This window comes from Megalops cyprinoides, chromosome 19 (assembly GCF_013368585.1).
Source record: "Megalops cyprinoides isolate fMegCyp1 chromosome 19, fMegCyp1.pri, whole genome shotgun sequence".
NCBI classification, from domain to species: domain Eukaryota; kingdom Metazoa; phylum Chordata; class Actinopteri; order Elopiformes; family Megalopidae; genus Megalops; species Megalops cyprinoides.
In genome coordinates, this window is record NC_050601.1 from 28584175 (window position 1) to 28606379 (window position 22205).

The 22205-nt window shown below is 42.6% G+C and overlaps 1 protein-coding gene across 3 annotated transcripts; it reads left to right on the top strand.

Moving 5' to 3' along the window:
* The first annotated feature begins 1243 nt into the window (after nucleotides 1-1243).
* LOC118793955 (ral guanine nucleotide dissociation stimulator-like 1) lies at nucleotides 1244-21770 on the top strand. Of its 3 annotated transcripts, none has more exons than XM_036552056.1 (17): nucleotides 1244-1594; nucleotides 8661-8950; nucleotides 9843-9887; nucleotides 9987-10156; nucleotides 10314-10468; nucleotides 10560-10793; nucleotides 11199-11302; nucleotides 11915-11999; nucleotides 13857-13940; nucleotides 14915-15001; nucleotides 15280-15312; nucleotides 15643-15764; nucleotides 15858-15953; nucleotides 16115-16244; nucleotides 17099-17371; nucleotides 17902-18016; nucleotides 18847-21770. In XM_036552056.1, exons 1-17 carry the CDS (start codon nucleotides 1571-1573, stop codon nucleotides 18999-19001), a joined length of 2202 nt encoding a protein of 733 aa, XP_036407949.1. In that variant the 5' UTR covers nucleotides 1244-1570; the 3' UTR covers nucleotides 19002-21770. The 3 variants fall into 3 exon arrangements, with proteins under 3 accessions (XP_036407949.1, XP_036407950.1, XP_036407951.1); XM_036552057.1 differs by having other exon boundaries at nucleotides 13860-13940; XM_036552058.1 differs by lacking the exon at nucleotides 18847-21770 and having other exon boundaries at nucleotides 17099-17394; nucleotides 17902-17976.
* Nucleotides 21771-22205: the final 435 nt, after the last annotated feature.

Genomic DNA, 22205 nt, shown 5'->3' on the forward strand with positions numbered 1-22205 from the left:
ACTTTAAAGTTAGTGGATCAGAACAAAGCAGTCTCCACCTGACAGTGGCACATTGAAAAGAGATGAGGGAAGGCAGGAACAATATATCAAAATATGAATTTACTAAAGAGATATTTCTGTGATGTACATGTTCTTTCATTCTGTAAACTTAGCTCTGATACCTACAGAGATTTCTATCTCACTCATTTTAAATGGACAGTAAGCAGACGACCTGGGCCCTATTCCACCCTGTGCCTTCTGGCCTGATTGTCATGGCACCTTCTAGGGAAACATTCCATTAATTATTTGTTTAGTTTGTCTGTGTCACAGTAGCTGAAGCCAACAGTGTCAGACTTTCAGATTAGTCTCTAGCATTAAGCAAAGGCTTTGTTCTCATGCATCTACAGGGAATTTACACATGAAAAAGTCATCTTTTTCACAGGAAACTCTCAGAGAAGAAATTGATTCCAGTCAAGAAAGAAAGAAAGAAACATTAATGGTGCTGGCTTAATGTGGGGTTCCAGGACTGTCCTAATTACAAGAGGTCACTCTGTAAACTCAACTAACAGTTTTAAAATTGTAACACCTTGTGTTTTTGCAGCACCGCAGCTAGCTATCCACTTCTGCGATGACTTTTAAAATAGTTACATACATCTGCAACAATAGTAGGAGAATTAAGCCCATCTACCTGCATGAAATTCTATGTCACATGCACAGGGATATTGAGAAGGACGAGTCGAATTGGATACATAGTGAGTGACGGAGATCATGAGGTTAAATTACATTGTCATTGCAATACCTTTTCAGAAATATCTTCAGGGATGGGCTGTGATGTCAACAAAACATACCGAAACATGTGGCATGCATATTTGCGGCCGCTACCAAATAGACTGCCACTAAACCTGTTAGGAAGGCGTGTCTTCCACGCCTACAATGTAGCCTTGACGGTCGAGTGTGGCGCCGAACAGCTGCGCACAGTGCCGCGCCTCGTCGCGCTCTCCTCCTAGCTCCAAGTTCAGCCTGATCAAATGCGATAGAGCAGACAGAGCGCCTCGCTTCTTGTTGTTGAAGCTCCTACCCCGTGATTGTCATTTGATCTTTAAACACTGTGTGCTGGCATATTAACCCCATAACTACACCTGACAGCGTCGCGGCGACAATAGACACGAAACGGAGCCGGTGCCAGAGTCGGAAGAGGATACTAAATTCGCAGATTCCTTAGGACACGGTTATTTTTCTTTGCAAATGATCAATTGGAACAGCTGTCAACAGTGTGAAGACTGATTTCTAACAGTTATTTGCATGGGAGTTCCATTCTCCCAGTTATTTGCAAAATATATATATCGACACGTCTGCTGTGGCCAGACGTTTGCGCATATTGACTGCAAGGTTGTGTCATAATGCTGTATTTTTCCAAATTTAAAGAAAGACGTTTTTGCATCATGACGCCGTAATAAGCAGACCTGTAGAAGTGGATGCACTGCACTTATATTTAAGTTATTGCAAAATATTTTAAAGAAGAAGGAAGGAAGGACTCTGCAAAGAACCACAGAAGCCCAAATAATTTTATCGTCAAGCGACCTCGAGAGAAATGGGAAAATGGGAGTTAACAATGGTAATTTTAACATTATTATTACTGTTATTGATGTATAACTATAAGAAAAAGGAGTTCTAAGTGGTCATAATCATGGAGTAACAGTAGGGCTGAAATTGGTGGTCGCGAAAGTATTATGATATGTTTTAGTAAAATTGGAAAGAAGATGATAGGTTCTTGGTGTTGTGGTGTTAAGTATGTTTTTGACGTTTTAATATTGACTCTGAATGATTTATGCGTCAGCCACTTTATAACAGGATTAGGCGTATATCAGTAGTCTTTGTTCTTGAATTTAGGCTTTGGACTGAAATCGTGGAAGTTCCATTCTCCCTGATACACTCTCCCTGCAGGTCTGTGGGTTGGAGAGTTGTGAATATGCCAGCTAGTGTGTATTCGGTTAGTAACGATATCCGTTTGCTGGCTTGCTGTAGAGATAGTGTGTCTTTACGTCTTTCTTTCACTTCTTCCACTTACATTTGCCTTTGATCTCATGTGGACACAACGGCAGCTTTGCACCAGTCTTGATAAAAGCTTAAGTGATACGAATGGTTGGTGCTTTGTATGTCTCACCAGATTCTTTCTCAGAACTGAATTTTTGTCGTTGTCCCTCGTCACCTAAATTAGTACACCATGGAGTGACATGCATGGATCCACCCAAGCAGAAAGAACTAAGAACAATGCAGTGTTCCATAAACTCCTAGCAACAGCATCACATGTTTGTAATGTTCACAGTGCAGTAAAGAGTGGCTCCTTCTTTTTCTGTGACCTTTATAAGGTGTTATATAATGTCCCAGGAAATGTACTTCATCTCTAGGGTGAATTAAGCACATAAAATGACTATAACTGCTTGGTACCTATGAGAAAACCTTTCCCCTTGGTTTTATTGTTTTATTATTGCATCACTGTACGTTTTGTTGAATAGATTAACATCTTGGTGAACATGCAATGGTAACTCATATGAACATGTCTCTGTTGGAGTCCACGGTGCTCACAAACTACAGGCAGCATATTTACATATTTGTCTTATTTGACTAATTCGATAATGGACTCTTTCCAGCAGGCCCAAAGGAAGGTAGTCACTGTGACCTCCAACGAGGCGGTTAATATGCTTATGCTAAAAGATTAATATACTTGTCTGTGTTGTCTGTTGTCATGCGCTGCGTTTATATTTTTTTAGTTTCTTTCGGTTGATTAAAAGTTGCTTTTTGATACGCGTTCATGGTAGCCGCTATTGCGTAGCTTGTTGACGTGCAATTTCAAATGTCGGGTCCAAGTTTAATTTCTGTTCGTGGACTCCATTGTTCTCATGGGAGTGAAACCATGAAACACGTTGCTTAATAACGACGAGGTTATATACCCCCGCCCCCCCATCACCCCGAGCCTCTTAGGCAAATTACAATGGAGCTCTTGCTTTGAACTCAAGCTGTTGTGGTCAAGAGTCCTTCTCCTTTGTTTATCTCTACATGAATTTATTACAGAATTTAACAGAGGTCTTTACTAGGTTCTTCTGACAGCACAAGGAATCTATTATCATACTGTTAAGATGAAATTTATTCTCAGTGAAAATCACAACAGTGATTTGCTATACAATTTCCAGCAATACACATGAAAGCATGTGTCATTGCAAGCCACTCTAGTCATTGCTGTCAGCATGGGTGGTGTGGACTATATTTTAAATCTAGTTTGAAATACGTCTCCTCATGAATCTCTATTTAGTCTATCATCACTGTGTCTGAAGCCTCTTATGAATTGGTCTGCCTTCAAAACCACTACCCTATGACTAAGGAGTACTAAGTCAGTTGTTTATGTCTCAGGCATTGTGTGTTTTTGTACTTGTTTCTGTCTGCAGATACTCTGTAATAGCACGTAAATATTAGTCTACCCTCACTATTAGTAATTACAGTGGATATAAAAAGTCTACACACCCTTATTAAATTGCAGGTTTTTGAAATGTAAAGTCAGAAATAACAACAATGTAAATGTTAGACTTTTCCCATCTGTAATGTGCTCTTCCAACAAACAAAAATCCAGAGAAAAAACAAATAGTTTTGGTAGGAGCTTTTTAAATAATAAAACTACAACACCCTGATTGCATAAGTCTGCACAACCTTAAATAATGGGGGCTCTAGCTGTGTTCAAAGTTAACCAATCACATTCAAAATCATGCCTGTAGGTAAATAGCATACACTTGCCATCAATGAAAGTGATTCTGATTAAACCCAGATTAAAGTCAACTGTTGCTGTAGGATTTGCTTGAATATTTAGGGTTGCATCCTACTGGGAGAGCCATGGTCCGCAAAGAGTTGCCAAAGAAACTGCGAGAGCTAATTGTTGAAAAGTACCAATCAGGAGAGGGATATAAAAGGATATCGAAGGCACTAAATGTACCATGGAGCACTGTCCAAACCATCATCAATAAATGGAGAAAATGTGGCACCACAGAGACATTGCAACGATCAGGATGACCCTGACTCTGACAAGACAAAGGTTGAACTTTTCAGCCTAAATTGTAAAAGATTTGGCACAAAGCCAATAAAGCTCATCATCCAAGAAACACCATACCAACTTTGAAGCATGGTGGTGGTAGCATCATGCTTTAGGACTGCTTCTCTTCAGCTGGGTTAGGGGCTCTTGTCAAGATAGATGGGATAATGAATAGCTCCAAATATCAACATATTTTGGCACAAAACCTGCTGGCCTCTGTCAGAAAGCTGATTATGAAGGGGAATTTCACATTCAAACATGACAATGACCCAAAGCACACATCCAAGTTGACCAAGGCAAGGCTTCAGAAAAGGAAAATCAAAGTCTTGGATTGGCCCAGTCAGAGCTCAGACGTCAATCCCATTGATAACCTGTGGAATGACCTAAAGAGAGCAACACATACACATCTGCTCTTCTGGTGGCGCTGCTCTGTTGTGACCTTGGCTGCCATGCTGCAAACAGGTACGACCGCGGAAGAGAGGAAATTGTGGAGGGGTGAGACAGCGACTATGTCGAAGAGCAAACAGGCCACCTCTACAGAGCAAAGTTGACAAACTACGAGTCAACACCAGAGTCTGACATGAGTATCGAGTTTCGTGCCTCCTTGTATTCACCGAAACCTGGTTACAGGGCGACGTGCCTGACTTGCTGTGGGTTGACAACTCGAGCAAGAGGAAGAGAGGAGGCATCTGTGTCTTTGTCAACCAAAAGTGGTGCTCCCAATTTACACTGAGGGAGTCAGTTTGCACCCCTGACATTGAGCTGGTATGTTTAAGTCTCAGACCCTTTTATCTCCCCGGTGAATTTGGGAATATTTTATTATATTCTGTTTTATATCCCTCCGAGTGGAAGCGCTGCAAAGGCAGCCACTTTAATCATAGACTGTGAGCACAGGCAATTGTTACGCACTCCAGAAGCGTCTTGTTTTATTGTTGGTAATTTTAACCACTGCAAGCTTGAAGCCGCACTACCTGGATTTAAGCAATATGTGGACTGTAAACCTTGCGGCAACAGAATTCAGGATAAATGTTATGGCAACATTAAAGATGCTTACACAGCCAAGGGTAAACCCCCACTAGCCACCTCTGACCATAATGTTGTTCATTTAATTCCCACCTACAAGTCCGTGCTTAAAAGCAGTAAACCACAAGTAAAAACTGTATATGTCTGGGACAATGATGGCATTGAAACTCTGAAAGGATGCTTTTCTTGTACCTACTGGGATCTCTTTCATAGCCTGGACTTAGAAGAGGCAACAGACACCATTACAGACTATATTAAATTCTGCAGGGACAATGTCCTAACTCAGAAGAAAATAACTATGTACCCAAAAAACAAACACTATATTTCCAAAGAAATTAAAAAGTGCAAAAAAAATGCATATAAGTATGGGGACCTTGAAAGAGAACTTAATCAAAATTTTAAGGAAGGAGAGAGAAAGAGAAATTTGAAACTCACTGCTCTTCAATGAATACCAAAAAACTGTGGGATTCTATTAAATCTATGATGAACATGGTCCCAACTAAAAAGTCTCTAAGTGTTTTAAATGAGGCTGTGAAGGCCAATGAACTAAATGACTTATGCAAGGTTTGAAACAGCTGATTTCTCGCAAGAGCAAAAAGTGGTTCTAGATGTATTACCTGCATCTGACTATCCAAAATACCATCGACCAGCACGTAGTACAGAGACTGTTCTCACGCACCTGCCCTAGGAAGGCCTCTGGCCCAGATGGAATCCCCCGGGTTCCTACTGAAATCATGCAGTGAAGATATGGCAGAGGCCTGGTACCCCATCTACCAGAGGTCTTTGGACTTACATACTGTTCCATCTGTAAAAATTCTATTATTAAAAAAAAGCATGCTGTAAGGAAAATAACGACTATCGACCAGTTGCTTTGACTTCTGTAGTTATGAAATGTTTTGAGAAAATCATTATCAGCCTATTGAAAACAGAAGTCAACTGTTCACTGGATCCTTTTCAGTTTGCTTACAGGTGTAATAGAGGTACAGACGATGCTTTCACAGCCATGGTACATTTTATATCTAAGCCCTTAGAGGATTCTGCTTCTTATGTATGTCTTTTATTTGTAGATTTTTGTTCAGCTTTTAATACTGTACAGCCACATCAATTAGTTAGGAAGTTGGATGAGCTGAAGGTCCACCCTCTAATTATTAGATGGTACTACTCATTCTTGACCGACCGTAAACAGGTCAGTGTTAATGGTATTCTTTCAGCACCCCGAACCTTGAACACAGGGCCCCCCAGGGGTGTGTTAGTTCACCTGTCCTTTTTACTGTATACACTAATGAGTGTAGAAGTCATAACCCTAATAACTACATAATTACATTCTCAGATGATACTGCCATCTTAGGTTTAATGAAAAAGGACAGCTTTATTTCAGAGTATTACTCAGAAATACAAAGATTTGTAGGATGGTGAGATGAAAATCACTTGGTGGTGAATGTTAAAAAGACAGAGGAGATGGTGTTTGACCCTAGAGGAGTGGGTGTCCACAGGCCTGTGGTCATCCATGATGCAACCATCTCATAGGTCTCTTCATACAAATACCTTGGTATTTTTGTTGATAGTTCACTGACCTGGAGCATGCATGGTGATAGTTTCTGTAGCATACTACAATAATGTCTGCATTTTCTGCGGCGACTTTGAGGGCCGGATAGGGCATCAGAGCTTGGTTTGGTAATCTCTCTGTGCAACTGAAGTCAAAACTAGTCCGACTCATACAAACTGCATGGAAGATAATAGGTGTAAGACAGCATCCATCCCTGCAGTCTACCTAAAGGCAGGCCGTGTTAAGGCAAGCCAAAAAGTTTATAACCGACTCATCTCATGTGTTACACACTGAGTACCAGCTATTGCCATCAGGGAGGAGGTTTAAATTACCACGTTGTTGTTTGAATAGATTTAAAAAATCTTTTATCCCGACTTCGAATAAAAATTTTAAATGGCGGTAGACGTAATAGGGATGGAATCGATATGACCAATTTGCAGTTGTAGCGCCTCTCTGTACTTTTTTGGCATTATAGGTTTTTATTTATTGATCTATTTAACATTAGTGTATGTGTTTTTTACTGTATGTTTTGATTATTATGGTCTTAGATATGTTTCTTATTCCCTGTAGCTGTCTTACCCTGTCTTTAAATATGTGGAATGTTTTTTTTCTCTATGAATGCAGCATGGGTGGATGCCTGAGCCAAATTTTCCACAGTGTGGGCCAATAAAGTGAGTCTTGAATCTTGTGCACAGGAGATCCCCTCACAATTTGAAGGAACTTGAACTTTTTTGCAAAGAAGAGTGGGATAAAATTAAAAGTCTACATGTGCAAAGTTACTAGAGACTTATTCACAAAGACTTGCTGTTGTAATAAAGGCAAAAGGTGCTTCCACAAAGTATTAGTTGGGCGGGCTGTGCAGACTTATGCAATTAGGGTGTTGTAGTTTTTTTTATTTTTCATAATAATTAACTCTTTCTTTCTCTGGATTTTTGTTTGTTGGAAGGTCACATTACAGATGGAAAGAGTCTGACATTTGTGTTCTTGTTATTTCTGTCTTTACATTTCAAAAATCTGCAATTTCATAAGGGTATGTAGACTTTTTATATCCACTGTACAATCAATCTCACAGTAGTCTATTACTCTAAACAGGGTTTTCCTCAGAGATGGACCACAATCTTATTTTTTTAGGAGAAAACAAGCAAACAAACAAAAAACTGTGGTGCAATCAGTTTTCCAGGATTAAGAGGTGTTATCACTGTGTGGCAGAGGAGCTGTAGTGGCTGTATGTTTATGGCTTTGTGGGCTGTTTGCAGCTGTGGTTGGCCTTGTATCTCCGTCATTTAGTCAGCGACTGTCTGCTGCTCTTTATGCAGATGTTGCTAAAAGCATGAGGGATGAGCATGTGGAGGTGCACAGTGCATTTCAGCTCAAGAGCAGTGGGGAAGTACAAGGTCTGCAACAGACACTCTGGCCTTCCCCTGTCAGTCTGTTCCTGATGACATTAGCTTTGTTGATGCTCTTACCCAGATGGACTTACATTTTTACATGCTTTCTATTTATACAGTTGTGGTATTTACTCCAAGGGTACACCAGCAGTGCCTCACTCAGGAATTGAACTTGTGGCTTGGTTACAAGCCCTGCTACACTACACAGCTGCTCTTTACTGCTACACTATGCTGCTGCTCCATACCCCTATGATACACTGCTGCCCAGCTCCTTACCACTTTACCATAGTGCTACTCCTTACCACTACACCATACTACTGCCATGCTCCTTACTGCTACACAATACTACTGCCCTGCTCCTTACCACCATACCACACTGCTGCCCCACTCCTTACCGCTACACCATACTGCTGCTGTGCTCCTTACCACCATACCATATTGCTGCTCAGTACTGCTATTCTGCACTGCTACTCCTTACTGCAAGACCATACTGCTACAGCACACTACTGCCCTGTTCCTTACTGCTACACCACACCACTGCCCTACTCCTTACTGCTACACCACATTGCTGTCTTCTCTTTTCCCACTCTCCCCCCCCCTCCTCCTGTCTTGCATAACCCTGCTCCTCTGCCCATCTCCTATCCAGGACCCTGTGCAGGAATGGGGGGAGGAGGTGGAGGAGGGGGCAGTGTATGGAATAACGCTCCGGAGGGAGCCAGTCCACCCGCACTCTGACCCCGCAGAGGCCATGTTGGAGCTCAGCTTTGTGCAATATCGCACCTGCAAGGTGAGGCGGCTCAAAGCTGCCACCCTGGACCGTCTGGTCGCCCACCTGCTGGAGCCTTGCAACCAGGAGCCAGATTACACACGCATATTCCTGTCCATGCATCGCACCTTCACCAGCACGCACACACTCATTCAGCTTCTCTTCAAGAGGTAGGTAGCGGGGGTAAGGTGTGCTTCCCTCATATTCTAACCATATATACTTATACATGCCTCCTTCTTCTCATGATGTGTTTCATATTTTTCCCTTTGACTTGCTCAGCATAATTTTGTAAAACCAACTTAGTGATTTCCTTAATTGGATAGGATTGCATTTAAAGATGTTTCACTGACTTATCTGTGTTCTGTTTGAGGCCTGTTCTTTCTCAGTAGCTGAAAAGTCACCAGGGTCTGCTTGCATTGCAAACAGAAACACTGTTTTGTAAACTGCAAGGAGACAACACCCCCATTACTTGGAACAGTGTGTCCCTCGGTTATGGTGTTGTTCTGTAATGTTGGAGGTTTTACAGATCCTGTTTCAATAAAGGCCAGTGCTCAAGTACAGGTTCCAGTGATGAGTCAATATTTTTCATGACTACAGTGCAAAAGTGATTATCTCAAAGTTTTAAAGGGAATGGAACATTTGTTTTGGAAGCCCAGGGAAGTCGCTGTGTGACATTACATTAAATTATATTATTATCATTTAGCAGACATTCTTATCCAGAACAAAATACAGCTGGATATTTGCTGAGGCAATTGTGTGTTAGGTACCTTGCCCATGGGAACAACAGCAGTGCCCTAATGGAGAATCAAATCAGCATCTCTTGGTAGGGAGCCCTACTGCTTACAGCTACGCCATACTGTTGTATGTGCAGTCAGAGAGCAGCAGTAGAGTTTGTCATGTATTCTGTTCCAGCTGGTCTTGGCAGTAGGTGAAAGACAAGCGCTGTGATGTGTGAGTTAGATGGTCCCCGGCTTGTTAGGGGCTGCCCTGTGCCACCTGCAGCACTGCTATTCCTCTGCATTTCAGAGAAAACTAACTATGTTCTGCTGGCTGGTTTCACAGGGATGACAACCTGTCTGATGTGGACAACAGTGATTTTTATGTGAGGTGAGTAAGAGCTCATTTGCTATGCTGACATTAGCCTTCAACGCATTTAGACCATACATTGTTGTTATCATCGTGTTGGCCCCTCCCTCTGGTGTACAGGGTCCTACTTCCCCTGATCCAGACCTGGCTAGATGAGCATAGTGAGGACTTTTTGGAGCCCCCCCAGTATCCTTCTTTGCAGATGCTCTCCTTCCACCTTCATCGCCATCTCTGTTTCCGACTCCTGGCCCAACGCACTGAAACCCTGCTGAAAAAATTCCAGCATGAAGGTACCCTATGGCACACATCTTGGTACACCATGCCTTCTTCCATATTTTGAAAATTCTTTCCTTGCTTCATCCATGTGATAACAGACTGACTGATTCAATATTATGACAAGGTTAATCCGTCAACCCCCCTCCCATCTTTTAAACCTTTTCCTCCTAGAAACAGATCACCATGACAAGGCCACATCAGCAGAGCCATCAGAGGAAGAGGAAGAGGAGTCAGGGGATGATGGCCTGGAGTGTGACAGAGCTGAGGCAGACTTCATGGCCTTCACTGCCACAGACATTGCAGTGGAGCTCAAGCGGCTGGATGCTGTAAGTGTTACTTGCCAGATTCTGAGCTGCCATTGGTCACTCTAATCTATTGCTGTAGAAATCCTAACCATCTCCTGTGCCTGTCTTTTAGGAGCTCTTCATCAAAGTCATGCCGTTCCAGTGCCTGGGGTGCGTGTGGTCTCAGAGGGACAAGAAGGACAGCCTGTCCCCAACAGTGCGGGCCACCATTGCCCAGTTCAACAGCATCACCAACAGAGTGATTACCTCACTGCTGTGCCACCCCGCGCCCAGCCATACCCCCACCTTGCCCCGAAGCCCGGCCCAGAGAGCCTGCATCATTGAGAAGTGGATCAAAGTTGCACAGGTCAGCATGGGTGAAAGAGATGGACACCTGTGCTGGTTCAGTGTGAGAATGAAACCCAAGGAAAGGATTTGGTTGCACTTGTCTAGTGTGTAGTGCTCTGCCTTATATGGGCCAATAACTCTGTGTGTTTTGGTGTTGTGATGGCAGAGTGAAGCTTCACAAACCCCAAAATGGTTTATCAGTAAGTCACCAGTTTGAATCAATAATATTGCTTTCCTGTGGAAAGCAAAGTGTTATGATTGGTTCATACAGATCAGTAATTGACAGCACTTGCATCCACTCATTGAATGAAACATGAGCCTTCACAAATCCCTAGTTTTGAGTGAGGTTGGTATGTCCAGATAAACACTTTCCCTGGGATTCATTTGCCGGTGCTAACTGGCTAATTGGCTTTGTGTTATCCAGGAGTGCCGGCAACTGAAGAACTTCAGCTCTCTGAAAGCCATCCTGTCTGCCTTGCAGTCCAATGCCATCTACAGACTGAGAAAGACCTGGGCTGCTGTCTCCAGGTGTGTGTGCACACAGATTCCACTCCCACATTCAATCAGATTTCGTTTTTGTTTGGGGTTTGAATTAGGGCTCAGGTGAGCTGATCCTGGGTCAGTTGTTGGGGTGCTGTGGAAGGGTTGGGTACAGCAGTCAGTTTAGAGCAGGGGTGTCCAAACCTCTCCTGGAGGGCCACTTGTCCTGCATGTTTCAAATCTCTCCCTGCTCCAGCACAGCTGATTCAAATGATCAGTTTGTTATTCAGCAGCTTCAGGAGTTCATAACGAGTTGATCATTTGAATCAGCTGTGTTGGAGCAGGGAGAGATTTAAAACATGCAGGACAAGTGGCCCTCCAGGAGAGGTTTGGACACCCCTGGTTTAGAGCAAAGGTTGTGTAGCATGGCATTATTGCCTTAACCTTTCAGTAATGTGATCTGTCGCTCAAAACAGAAAAGTAATTTCGAGGAAGTCAAGTGCTCATGTGCTGAAATGTGTTGAAGGAGGGCAGGTGCTCACTTCCCGTTAAATATGTTGAAGGGGGTAAGGTGCACACTCCCTGTTAAATGTTTTGAAGGTGAGTAGGTGCTCATTACCTGGTTGTTGTATTGATGAGAGATGTGCCATGTCATTGCAGGGAGAGCATGGCAATGTTTGAGCACCTGTGCGATACCTTCCCAGATGAGAACTGTGTGCTGAGCAGCAGGGAGATCCTAGTGGAGGTGAGATTGTACAGCCTGTGGCCCCCCACCCATTCCTGTGGCTCTGAGCACAGGGCCCTCTGGATGCACAGTCATAATGGAAAACTGATCACATGACTTAGCCATCCCCTGCCCCTTACATTTCCTGTTAGGAGTTAACGTGCAAATGAAATGACCTAATCATTATGGTCATGACTCTCCTGCATTCACAAACAAGTTGGGTGAGACCAAAGACCCCAACAAACTGACAGAGAGCTTCACACACATGCAAACATACACATATGCATACATATACACACATACACATACGCATACACACACGCACACATGCACGCACATATACACACACACACACATACACACATACACACACACACACACACACACACACACACACACACTAACACACAGACATGCACACATGCACCTATTTGTACAGCTTTGTTCTAGAGTACAGAGGGGTTGATGCAATGCTTGGACAGTACTGAGCATTTACATCAGATGAGAATAAGGTCCGCTTAACATTCCTCAGAGCAGTGGGCTGTGTATGAGAGTGCTCTTGATTTAATAGGTGCTAGTTTGCTGTGCACAGAAGCTCTTTGATGATACAGTACCTCTGAAATAATAGTTAGGATTGTGTTCACTATACTGTTTTCCTATTATTTTCATTAAAGTTCCATCTCATCAAACCCAGTGGTGGAACTAGAGTTTTACACATGGGGTAAAAATTGACAGAAAATTAGTGTGTAACCCTAACTTGGCATCTAAGGAGCAAGAATGATTGCTGATTAGAGGTAGAAGTGATAATTCACTTAACCTGGAGTTCTTCAATGTGACAGATAGTGTGGTCCACTTGGGTTACTTCACTAGAATTCTTTAACATACTATGAATAGCCAGAGTTTCTACCTCGAACTGCAGCTCAAATTTCTTTCTCACACACACACACACACACACACACCGTACTGTACTCACATACTGGAGAGACTTGGCTCACTCTGTTTTCATGAATATATAATCTAGGTCTATAAGTGTTGAACGTCCAAAATATTTTTAGAAAATAAAGCTGAAGCACCAAGGAGATAAGATTGTGTGTAACATAATTTGCATAGTTTATTTATGGAAGTAAATTTATAAAATACACACTGAAATTTGACATACCACAAATTTTATTATTTGAATCTATAGTATTTATGATATATTTCATTGAAGTGGCTGATATCAAATTCCTGCTTTCATTCATGTGATTTTCTCTTTTCTAATACTGTGATGTCACACAATAACTTCTTTTATTCTGTTATAGCACATGATTCCACTCTAATTCCATTCTGATGAATGGGGGACAGGTTTATTTCTGAAGAAGGCATAGTATCAGTGCTTAAACAGTGGCTGGAGTGTCTGCACTTTTAAGAGCTGTTCTCTACTTAACATCCTGGTGCGAATAAGCACCATTATTTCAAAGACAAATACAATGTCTTCATAACTCCATGACTGCACTCATTTATAGACTCAAGATTAGTATGTGTTCACATTGCTTTTACTACATCAACAGAACCTGGGACACACAGATTAAAAAGGTGTAATCTGTTTTTAATGACCTTTTGAGAGAAAACTTATTATGCACATTGTACATGACTAGCTCCAGTCTTTAATTATTACTGATAAATTGATAATAAATTCTTAATATCCTTCCTATTTCCTGTAATGACATGTGGTTTTTATGGAAGACACACAGCCACCAAGATAAAGCACTGCTGTCATATGAATATCAGGGGTCAAGGGTCACATCTGGGCCTTTGCACAGAGGCCATACCTTTTCCTGTACCTGTGCCTGTACGTGTTTTTTTGTTCAGATCAAAGCATAACTCCTTTATTGTCAGCAGGATGGAAGCCACCCAGCTGTGGACAGCTCGGTCCCCAAGTCTCCCAAGCCTCCCAAGCGGAGCCCCATCTCCAGGCAGACGGTGAGGGTTCTCCATGAGAGATACAAGGGGAAAACACACAGGAAAGACAGCCAGAGAGCTGCTGGCTCAGCATCACTAGTGGAGAGGAAGCATCTGCGCCCACTCAGCACTTTCTGCTCACACTTTCACTCTGTGACCCAAATGTCACATGACCTCTCTTAGGCTGTGTTCACATGTAGCGTCTTTTTTGAAGCTGTCAGCGTCTGTTTTACATAGAGTAGACCATGTTTTCAAAAACATCCTGAGCTTTTTTTTTTATGCTGTAGCCGGCGTCTTTTTCCACAGCTCAGGGCGTTTTTTTCTGCAGCTCAGGGTGCTTTTTTCAGTTGAAAAAAGTTCAACTTCTCAGAAAAAAACGCCCTACATCAAGCGCTTTTTTGACAGCTGACCAATCACAGGCGGAGATGGAGAAGGTAGCAGTGCAGAAGTTAATTGTGCTAGTTTCTGAGCACAGTGAACTGCACAACATGACAGTTAAACGGTATCATAACATTCATCATAAAGATGCCGTTTGGAGTCAAATTGTTGTTAGCAAAACTAGCCTGTTACCTAACGTTAGCTCTACAACAATGTATAGCCAGCTAGATCGCTAACAACATGCTACTGTACATGCTACTGTTGTTATGGCAACAAAAGACGCTCTCAACTGCTTTTTGGAAAAAACACTGCCGGCGAAAATGCTATGGCCAGCGTTTTTCATCAAAAAAAGACGCTACGTGTGAACACAGCCTTAGGGACCATGATTTGTGTGGCCCAAAGAAACAGCTGTGATTCCCCATGGAGAAACTTCCTATATTTGTTTCAGGCTCTCTTATACAATGGAAACATGGTTCCAACTTTAGTTACTGTGCTGTAGGCAGATGGGCTGCCTTGAGCAAGCACTGCATGTGCTTTGGGCATTTGGTAGCTGACTCTCTGCATTTGCAGGGCATTTGGTGGTTATTTGCTTTCTCTGTATTGACTGTGCTCTGCAGAGTATCTCTGGTGGCATTGTCCCCTACCTGGGCACTTACCTGACAGTCCTCACCATGCTGGACACAGCACTACCTGACACCATGGAGGTAAGCACTCTGAATAATATTAGTTCTTGGTAGATCAGAGAGTCTGTGTTTAGGTGGCCCACCTGGAGACGCAGTCAAACTTATAACTGATTTGTGCTGTCTTCATCCCATAAGTTCCAATAGAACATATCAACCACAGAAATGCACTATAAATACGAAATGTTTTTCATTTGTTTGGTGCATATTGCACAGGTCACGTTTGACAACCATGTTAATTTATATTGGTAAACTAACCTCTTCTACACACTGATTTACTGATGACTTTCTCTCAACCGTAGGGTGGCCTCATCAACTTTGAGAAGCGGAGGAGGGTGAGTGTTCCCCTAGCCACGTTCCTGCGTTAAATCTGGGTACAGTAAGATAGGGCCTATTTGGAACATTCTGTTTTCCAAAGAACATTATCAATGCAGTGATAACATCTTCTCCCTGTTAGAAGCCCATGAGTGACTGAGGGACACACTCTCCCTGTTAGAGGCCCATTACATGAAGCATTTTTGGCCTCAGGATGTGTTCTTGGTTCTGGTCAAGTACCTGTTCACCTCCAAGCTTTATGGCCATCTCCACGTCAGGAGAGGAGCTGGCAGGCCACTTACAGCCTGGAGGGCATTTCATAACTGTGTCTCCCTCTGCTGCTCTCCCAGGAGTTTGAAGTTCTCTCCCAGATCCAGCAGCTGCAGGAGGCCTGCTCCCTGTCTATCCTGCCTCACCACCCACAGATCACGCAGTGGCTGCTAGGGCAAAAAATGCTGAATGACCAGGAGAGGTAGGAGCTGTTTCTTCTCTGGGACAGGGAGAGGGCACCTCATGCTACATTGCATGTTGTAATGTCCCCTGACCCTGGGCATGTCCCCTGCAGTTATGACCTGTCTCGGGAGCTGGAGCCTCCTGCCGACTCATGCCCCAGCTCGCCGAGCTCCTGGAGCCACCGCCTGCTTTCCAAAAAGCTCTCCTCGTAAGCCTCGCCCTCTGCCACTATACTTCTCAGAATAGGAACGTGTATATTACAACTAATGACCACATCCTCAGCATAAACTCCAGTCCAGTACCATGGCATCACAGTTTGCTAATGCTCACACATATTTTGCCTCTGTGTGTGTGTGTGCGTGCGTGCAGGTTGCTGACCATCACTGGGGGACCTGACAGAAAGATGCACTCCGACCAGGTCAGTGTGTCCTCCTCAGGGTCCAGTGGATCTGAAATGGAGGATCTCTCCACCCCACACTCCTCACCCCTCAGCCTGCAGGTAGAGCGGACCTCTACTCACAAACCTTATTGCTCTGTCTCTCCCTCTCCCCCTCCCTCCTTCCCTTTCCCTCTCTGTGCCTCTCTCCCTTTCCCTCTCACTCTTCCTGCTTCTCTGTCCATCAATGAAGTTTTACAAATCACTGCCAAATGTTATTCATAACTTGTTTCACTTTAGAACAGTAGGCCCCCACGCAGTAGTGGAGTCATCTGTCTGAAGGTGCTTGAGGTCTATGTTCTTTGGCATGTTTCTGCTATGTAACCTCCACACCCACAATCCTACTGCACTCTGACACATCATTGTAACAGTTGTCCTTGAAACCTTTCTGTTATAAGCCTAGAGGTGTGCCAGGAATCAAGTGTTTTATTTTGAAAAGAGCATGGGTAGATCCTTTTATTTATGTTACTTGCTGGGGCACCACTGTTGTACCCACCCTGCTTCAGTAATTATCCAGCTGTATAAACGGATAACATGTGAAGAGTGTAACCGATGTAAGTTTGTCTGGATAAAAACATGGATAAGAACAAATGACAATAATGTAAAATGCTAAGCAGATAAAGTGTGTCATTGGATGCAGTGGACTAATGCTGAGCAGAGAGAGTGTGTGATTAGATGCAGTGGGTTATAGTTGTGATTAGATGCAGTGGGTTATGCTGAGCAGAGAGAGTGTGTGATTGGATGCAATAGGGTAACATTCTAAAGTAAACCTTTTATTATGATGCAGCTCTGCTGGATCTGTACTCATATGTCCAGGAGTTATCTCTGACCTGATGGAATGGATGGCAGCACCGTAGCCTAATGCTGAGGCCTGGTGCTTTACTCTCCCTGCCCTACCACTGTCCTTTCTCCTGCAGTCTCTGTCCAGCTCCTGTCACAACATGGCGGAGGCCCTCCCCACCAGCTCCTCTGGGTGCATGACCCCCTCCAGCTCCTCCTCCAACTCCCAGCCGGACCTATCAGTACCCTCACCGGCCACCGCACACCGTACCCTCAAGCCTGCCCCCCAGCACAAACGCTCTGTGTCCATGACCTCGCTGCCTGTTTACAACCAGCAGGTGGCAGACTCCTGCATTGTCAGGGTCAGCGTGGAGAATGGCAACAACGGCAACATGTACAAGAGCATCCTGGTGAGGGTCAAACGTCAATGAAGGTCAGCGCGGTATGCACTGTGGTCTGTTTTGCAAGTCAAACTTTGTGACCCCTGTAATGGGCTGTTATGTGGACCAGTCAGTGTTGTTCACTGTAAAGCAAAGTACTTTTGATTGTATAATTTGATTGTATATCAGTACTTACCACAGTGCAATTCCACCCACTATGGAAATTACGAAGCCTGTCTTTCCTATCATTATGAATTAGACTACTAAACTAAAACTGAAAAGTACATATGTTTGCTCCAAATTAGATGTCTTCCATTGCTTTATCGTGGGACGGCTGCCCAGTAATCACACAAGCTTCCCCTGCCCTTGTCAATTCAGTCTGACTCCATTCAGTTCAGTTAATCCATTTTAATTCATGCTGTAATATTTTATTTGCATCAAATGCAATGTACATATTGCCAATACGTAAACAACTAGCACATAGTATAGGAAAGAAACCAATCATATCTTGAAATATCACAGTACCACAATAAATCAGCACCTGTGATTGTCTCTTTCAGCTGACCAGCCAGGACAAGACAGCCCAGGTGATTCAGCGAGCCCTGGAGAAACACAATCTGGAGGATGTGAACTGCCAGGACTTCACCCTCAGCCAGGTGCTGCCCCAAGACAGAGGTGGGTCCTGCCAAAATCCTGCCATGCATTTTACACAATAATTTACATTTCCATGCCATGCATTTTACACACCCTTGTACATCTGTATGCAGTGCATTTTAAACACCCATTTACAGACATTTGCAGGGCTTAATGAACAAAGAAAGCCCTGTGTTAAGCTGGACATACCCAGCTCTCAGAAACTTCAGGCTTGTAAGGGCTACTAATAATAAATTTTATGTAGTCTTTTTTATACATCTCATTGTAGCCCAATGTGCTTCATAGAAAAAAATAAAATAAATACAAACATGAAATGTTGTGCCTCTCTATTCTAGGGACAGGCTATTCCACAGCCTAGGAGTATAAAAGCAAATTGATCTTTTTGAAAATCTTTATTTAGCACCTCCCACGTATAGTTTCAAAATACATACAGGTAAGCAAAAATAAAACAATAATAAGATAAAAACTAGATACAGGAATACAGGGATGTTCAGGCTTTTGCAGATCAAAGGGCACATTTGGGCTGTTCTGTTTCCAGAAGGTCAGAAATGTACTCTGGTGCCAAGCCATTTAGTGTTTTAAAAACAAGTAAAAGAATTTTAAAATCCATTTTAAAACAAACAGACGTTACTGCAAAGATGTAAATACTGGGGTAGTATGGCAGTGTTTTAGCCATAATTTGCCAGTACTGTGCTTTGGAAGTAAAAAGTGCATGTTTTTTCTTTGTACAAAACATTCAAATATTTACTGGTTCATCTTCACTATGATAAAGTATTAGCAGACTAATCCCATAATGAATAGTGTATGAACAGTACACTTATGTATTACATCCCTGTCTATGTTTCTTTCAGAGCTGCTTATTCCAGAAAAAACCAACGTATTTTATGCCATGTCCACCTCAGCCAACTATGACTTTGTCCTACGTCAGCAGAAGAGTAGCCCCCGGAAACCCTTAGGCTCTACGTCTAGCCTGAGCTCATATGTAGGAGGCCGCCATGCCAAGTAACAGCACCCCCTTTTCTCTGGATGAACTACTGAAAGGAGGAGATCACTCATATAGTAGTATACACTCGAGAACTCAAGGGAATTTTAACACTGTTGCTGCATCACTGTGAATGTTTGTTTTTGTGTGTCTGTTTTATTAATGAAAAACTGTCCAGACGAATGTCCAGACCAGAACATTGAACCAAAGGAGGTTTTTTCTTCCGGATTGAAATATCTGACTGCAAGCAGCACATCAATCTGAGCAAACGACTGTGTTTCTGTTTGGGGTGTTACGCACTCTTACACGAGTAATGCCAAACTGCCGTTGTAAAAGGAGATACAAATCTTTTTTCTACTTTTGCAAGAAACTAGTATGTGAAGACATGAAAAAAGGAAGAAATGAAGATATAAAAATAAACAAAGAATGAAGAGTGCATGGACACAAGCAGGCTGGAGCTCCAGGCACAGAAGGACATGCTGACTTACACTCGCCCAGTGTGTTCTGCTTAGAATGACCTTTGCTCCAGTCTGTCTGTCGTTTAAGTATTTAGCTAGTGTTACTAATACAACCTGTTCTTCACGGCTATGTCAAAGAGCCCCACCTACTGGACTCATTTGCTTTACACTGACTGAAAGTAGACTCATTGCTCCTTATTCTGTCATCCCACGGTTGTTTTTCTAGGAAGTGTTGCTTTGCCATCACAACAGCTGAGGACACAGAAACGCATTGTCGCATGTAAGCACACTGTACCCTGCTGGTCTCTGAAGTTGTGGCTCATGGGTAAATGTGGTCGCCCTGCTGTTCTCGATGTGCAGGAATGAATCATGACTTCTGAGAGCTAGTACGGAAGAGTGTGGGTTCGTGGAGGTACTGTACTTGTCTGCAAGAGACCAGCACTCTGGGCAGGACTGTGGGGAGAGCATGCCATACCCTCCCATATCACTGTGATCTCTGCAAAGAAGGTACCAGACAGCTGTTATCACTGTAATCCCTCTGAGGATGTCTGTGAGGGAGATACTTGACAGCCATTATCACCATGATCCCTCCCAGGAAGATACCAGAGGGCTAGTGTCACTGTGATCCCTGAAAGGGAGATACCAGATAGCCAGTATTGTCGTATTCCCTCCAAGGGAGATACCAGAGGGCCGGTAACACTGTGATCCCTGCGAGGGAGATACAGAAGGGCCAGAGAACAAGGGTAACTGGCTGACCTGGCTGTGCGGCATTCCACTGCAGGACAGATGCTACCAGAGATAACAGTGATAGAAACAGCTTGAGTTAATGCTGGTGACAATGGCGGTAAATAGCTGTAGTGAATAATCATGTTGAGGGTTATTTATAAAGTGTCTCTCACAAACCCATGGCACTAGACATGTATTCTTGAAGATATATATATATATATATATATATATATATATATATATGTATATATATATATATATATATACATATATATACAATAACAATATATATAACTCCCTATCCTGTTGCTCAGTGCTGAATAAATCTGGCCAGATTGTATAACAGTCCAAAAAAGGACAAAGCACAGAACATTGAAGCAAATACACCCACGCCTCCTTTCAGAGCTAACATTAGCCAGATGTCCTTTCATCTGCAGGAGCTTTGACATGCAGGGAGAGTGCCTCTGAATTCAATGACATAAAATTAGACACAAGATTAAAAAAAGATCCGTTACTTTTGCATTTGTTGTCTTCCAAATCGAGGGCTTTCTTCTGTGCCCCTTTGGGCTCTGAGGTCAGTCACTGAATCGGCCCCAGACGGGCATCCCTTTCAGGCTCACAGGAAACCCTGCTAGGCCTCCAGCTCATCTCATCTCCTGCTCTACCCATAAAGTTAAAAAAGAGGGATATGCCATTTCCAGAAGTTCAGGTTGTCTTTTTTAGCATTCAAGGGTGTTGTTCTTGATGGGACTGCTCTATCCTCTCCCCGTGATAGTTCAGAGATGCTCCGCTCAGTACTACCATGTTCCAAGGAATGTATTGCCAAATGTGGCTCATTGCATTATTTTTTTTTTTTGGCCTGTTATCTGTTATCAAATGAAGGATATAAACTGTAGTGTCTTCCCTCTGTAAGCTAAGTTTTCTGAACAGCACAACAGATATCGATGCCTACCCAATAGCTGCTAATGTTTTATGGGAAACAGTTAACCATTTTGGTCAGAACAGAAAAGAAGCATGTTGGAAGATGAACGTTGAAAGTTGTATTGCATGTGTTTAACAATAAAATGTATCTATTGGCTTTGTGCTGCTGTTCATCTGATTTTGTGAATTTTTATTTCTGTATTATTTCTCTATGTAGGGAAACATTTGGTGGATGGTTTCATTTCTACATTGCTACACCAGGGCATTTTATTGGGCTTGAGAACATTTACATTATGTTTATCCAATATTCATTTCTATTGACAATTAAAAGGCACATCATAGTGTATCACTTGACACATATCTGTGCCCTTACGTTGGCATTAAAATAAACTGAAATAAACTTCTACTAGTGACATTATTATTCCAGCATTTTGACCACGCCACGCCCACGCTTTGAGTTGCCTGAGATTTGACCACACCTGCAGCTAATTCTGTTAATCACCACTGGGATTTAAGGACTGCAATTCAGGCACTTCTTTGTGAGGTATTGCACTTGTATGCTGAGCTGGTGTCTTGGTGGTTGTGCTTTGCGCTTTTCCTGTTTAGACCTGTTGGTCTGTATGTTGACTCTGCTTATTGTCTGGCGGTTTGGATTTGTGGACCCTATTAAAAGTACTGGAGCTCTGCACTTGGGTCTTCTGACTCTTTCATTACACATACAAATAACCAAAAGACTAACCATGACAATGTTTGCACAACAAAATATGATTTCATGTTGTTTTATAAATATTTTTTATTCTAAATGATATGATATCTGATCAGTGCCTGAAAAAAAACCTTGTCCTGAAGCAGGTCTCATTACATTACAATTGCTTAAAAAGAATTAAAAGTAATGTAAAATTAAACATCATAATTACTACGTGTAAGCAGTTGAGTAAATAATTTCATGCGTATCAAAAGTTACAATTTAAAAATGATTTTAATGTACTTTCTAGTCGATTGAACTTGTGTCCTGAGTTTTTGTCAACACCGTCAGACATTTTTTTTTAAATAAAAAAATCAGGAATTGTGGGCAGCTAAAACTCTGAGGACCCTTTTACCCTTGTTCTTCCTCATGTCATGA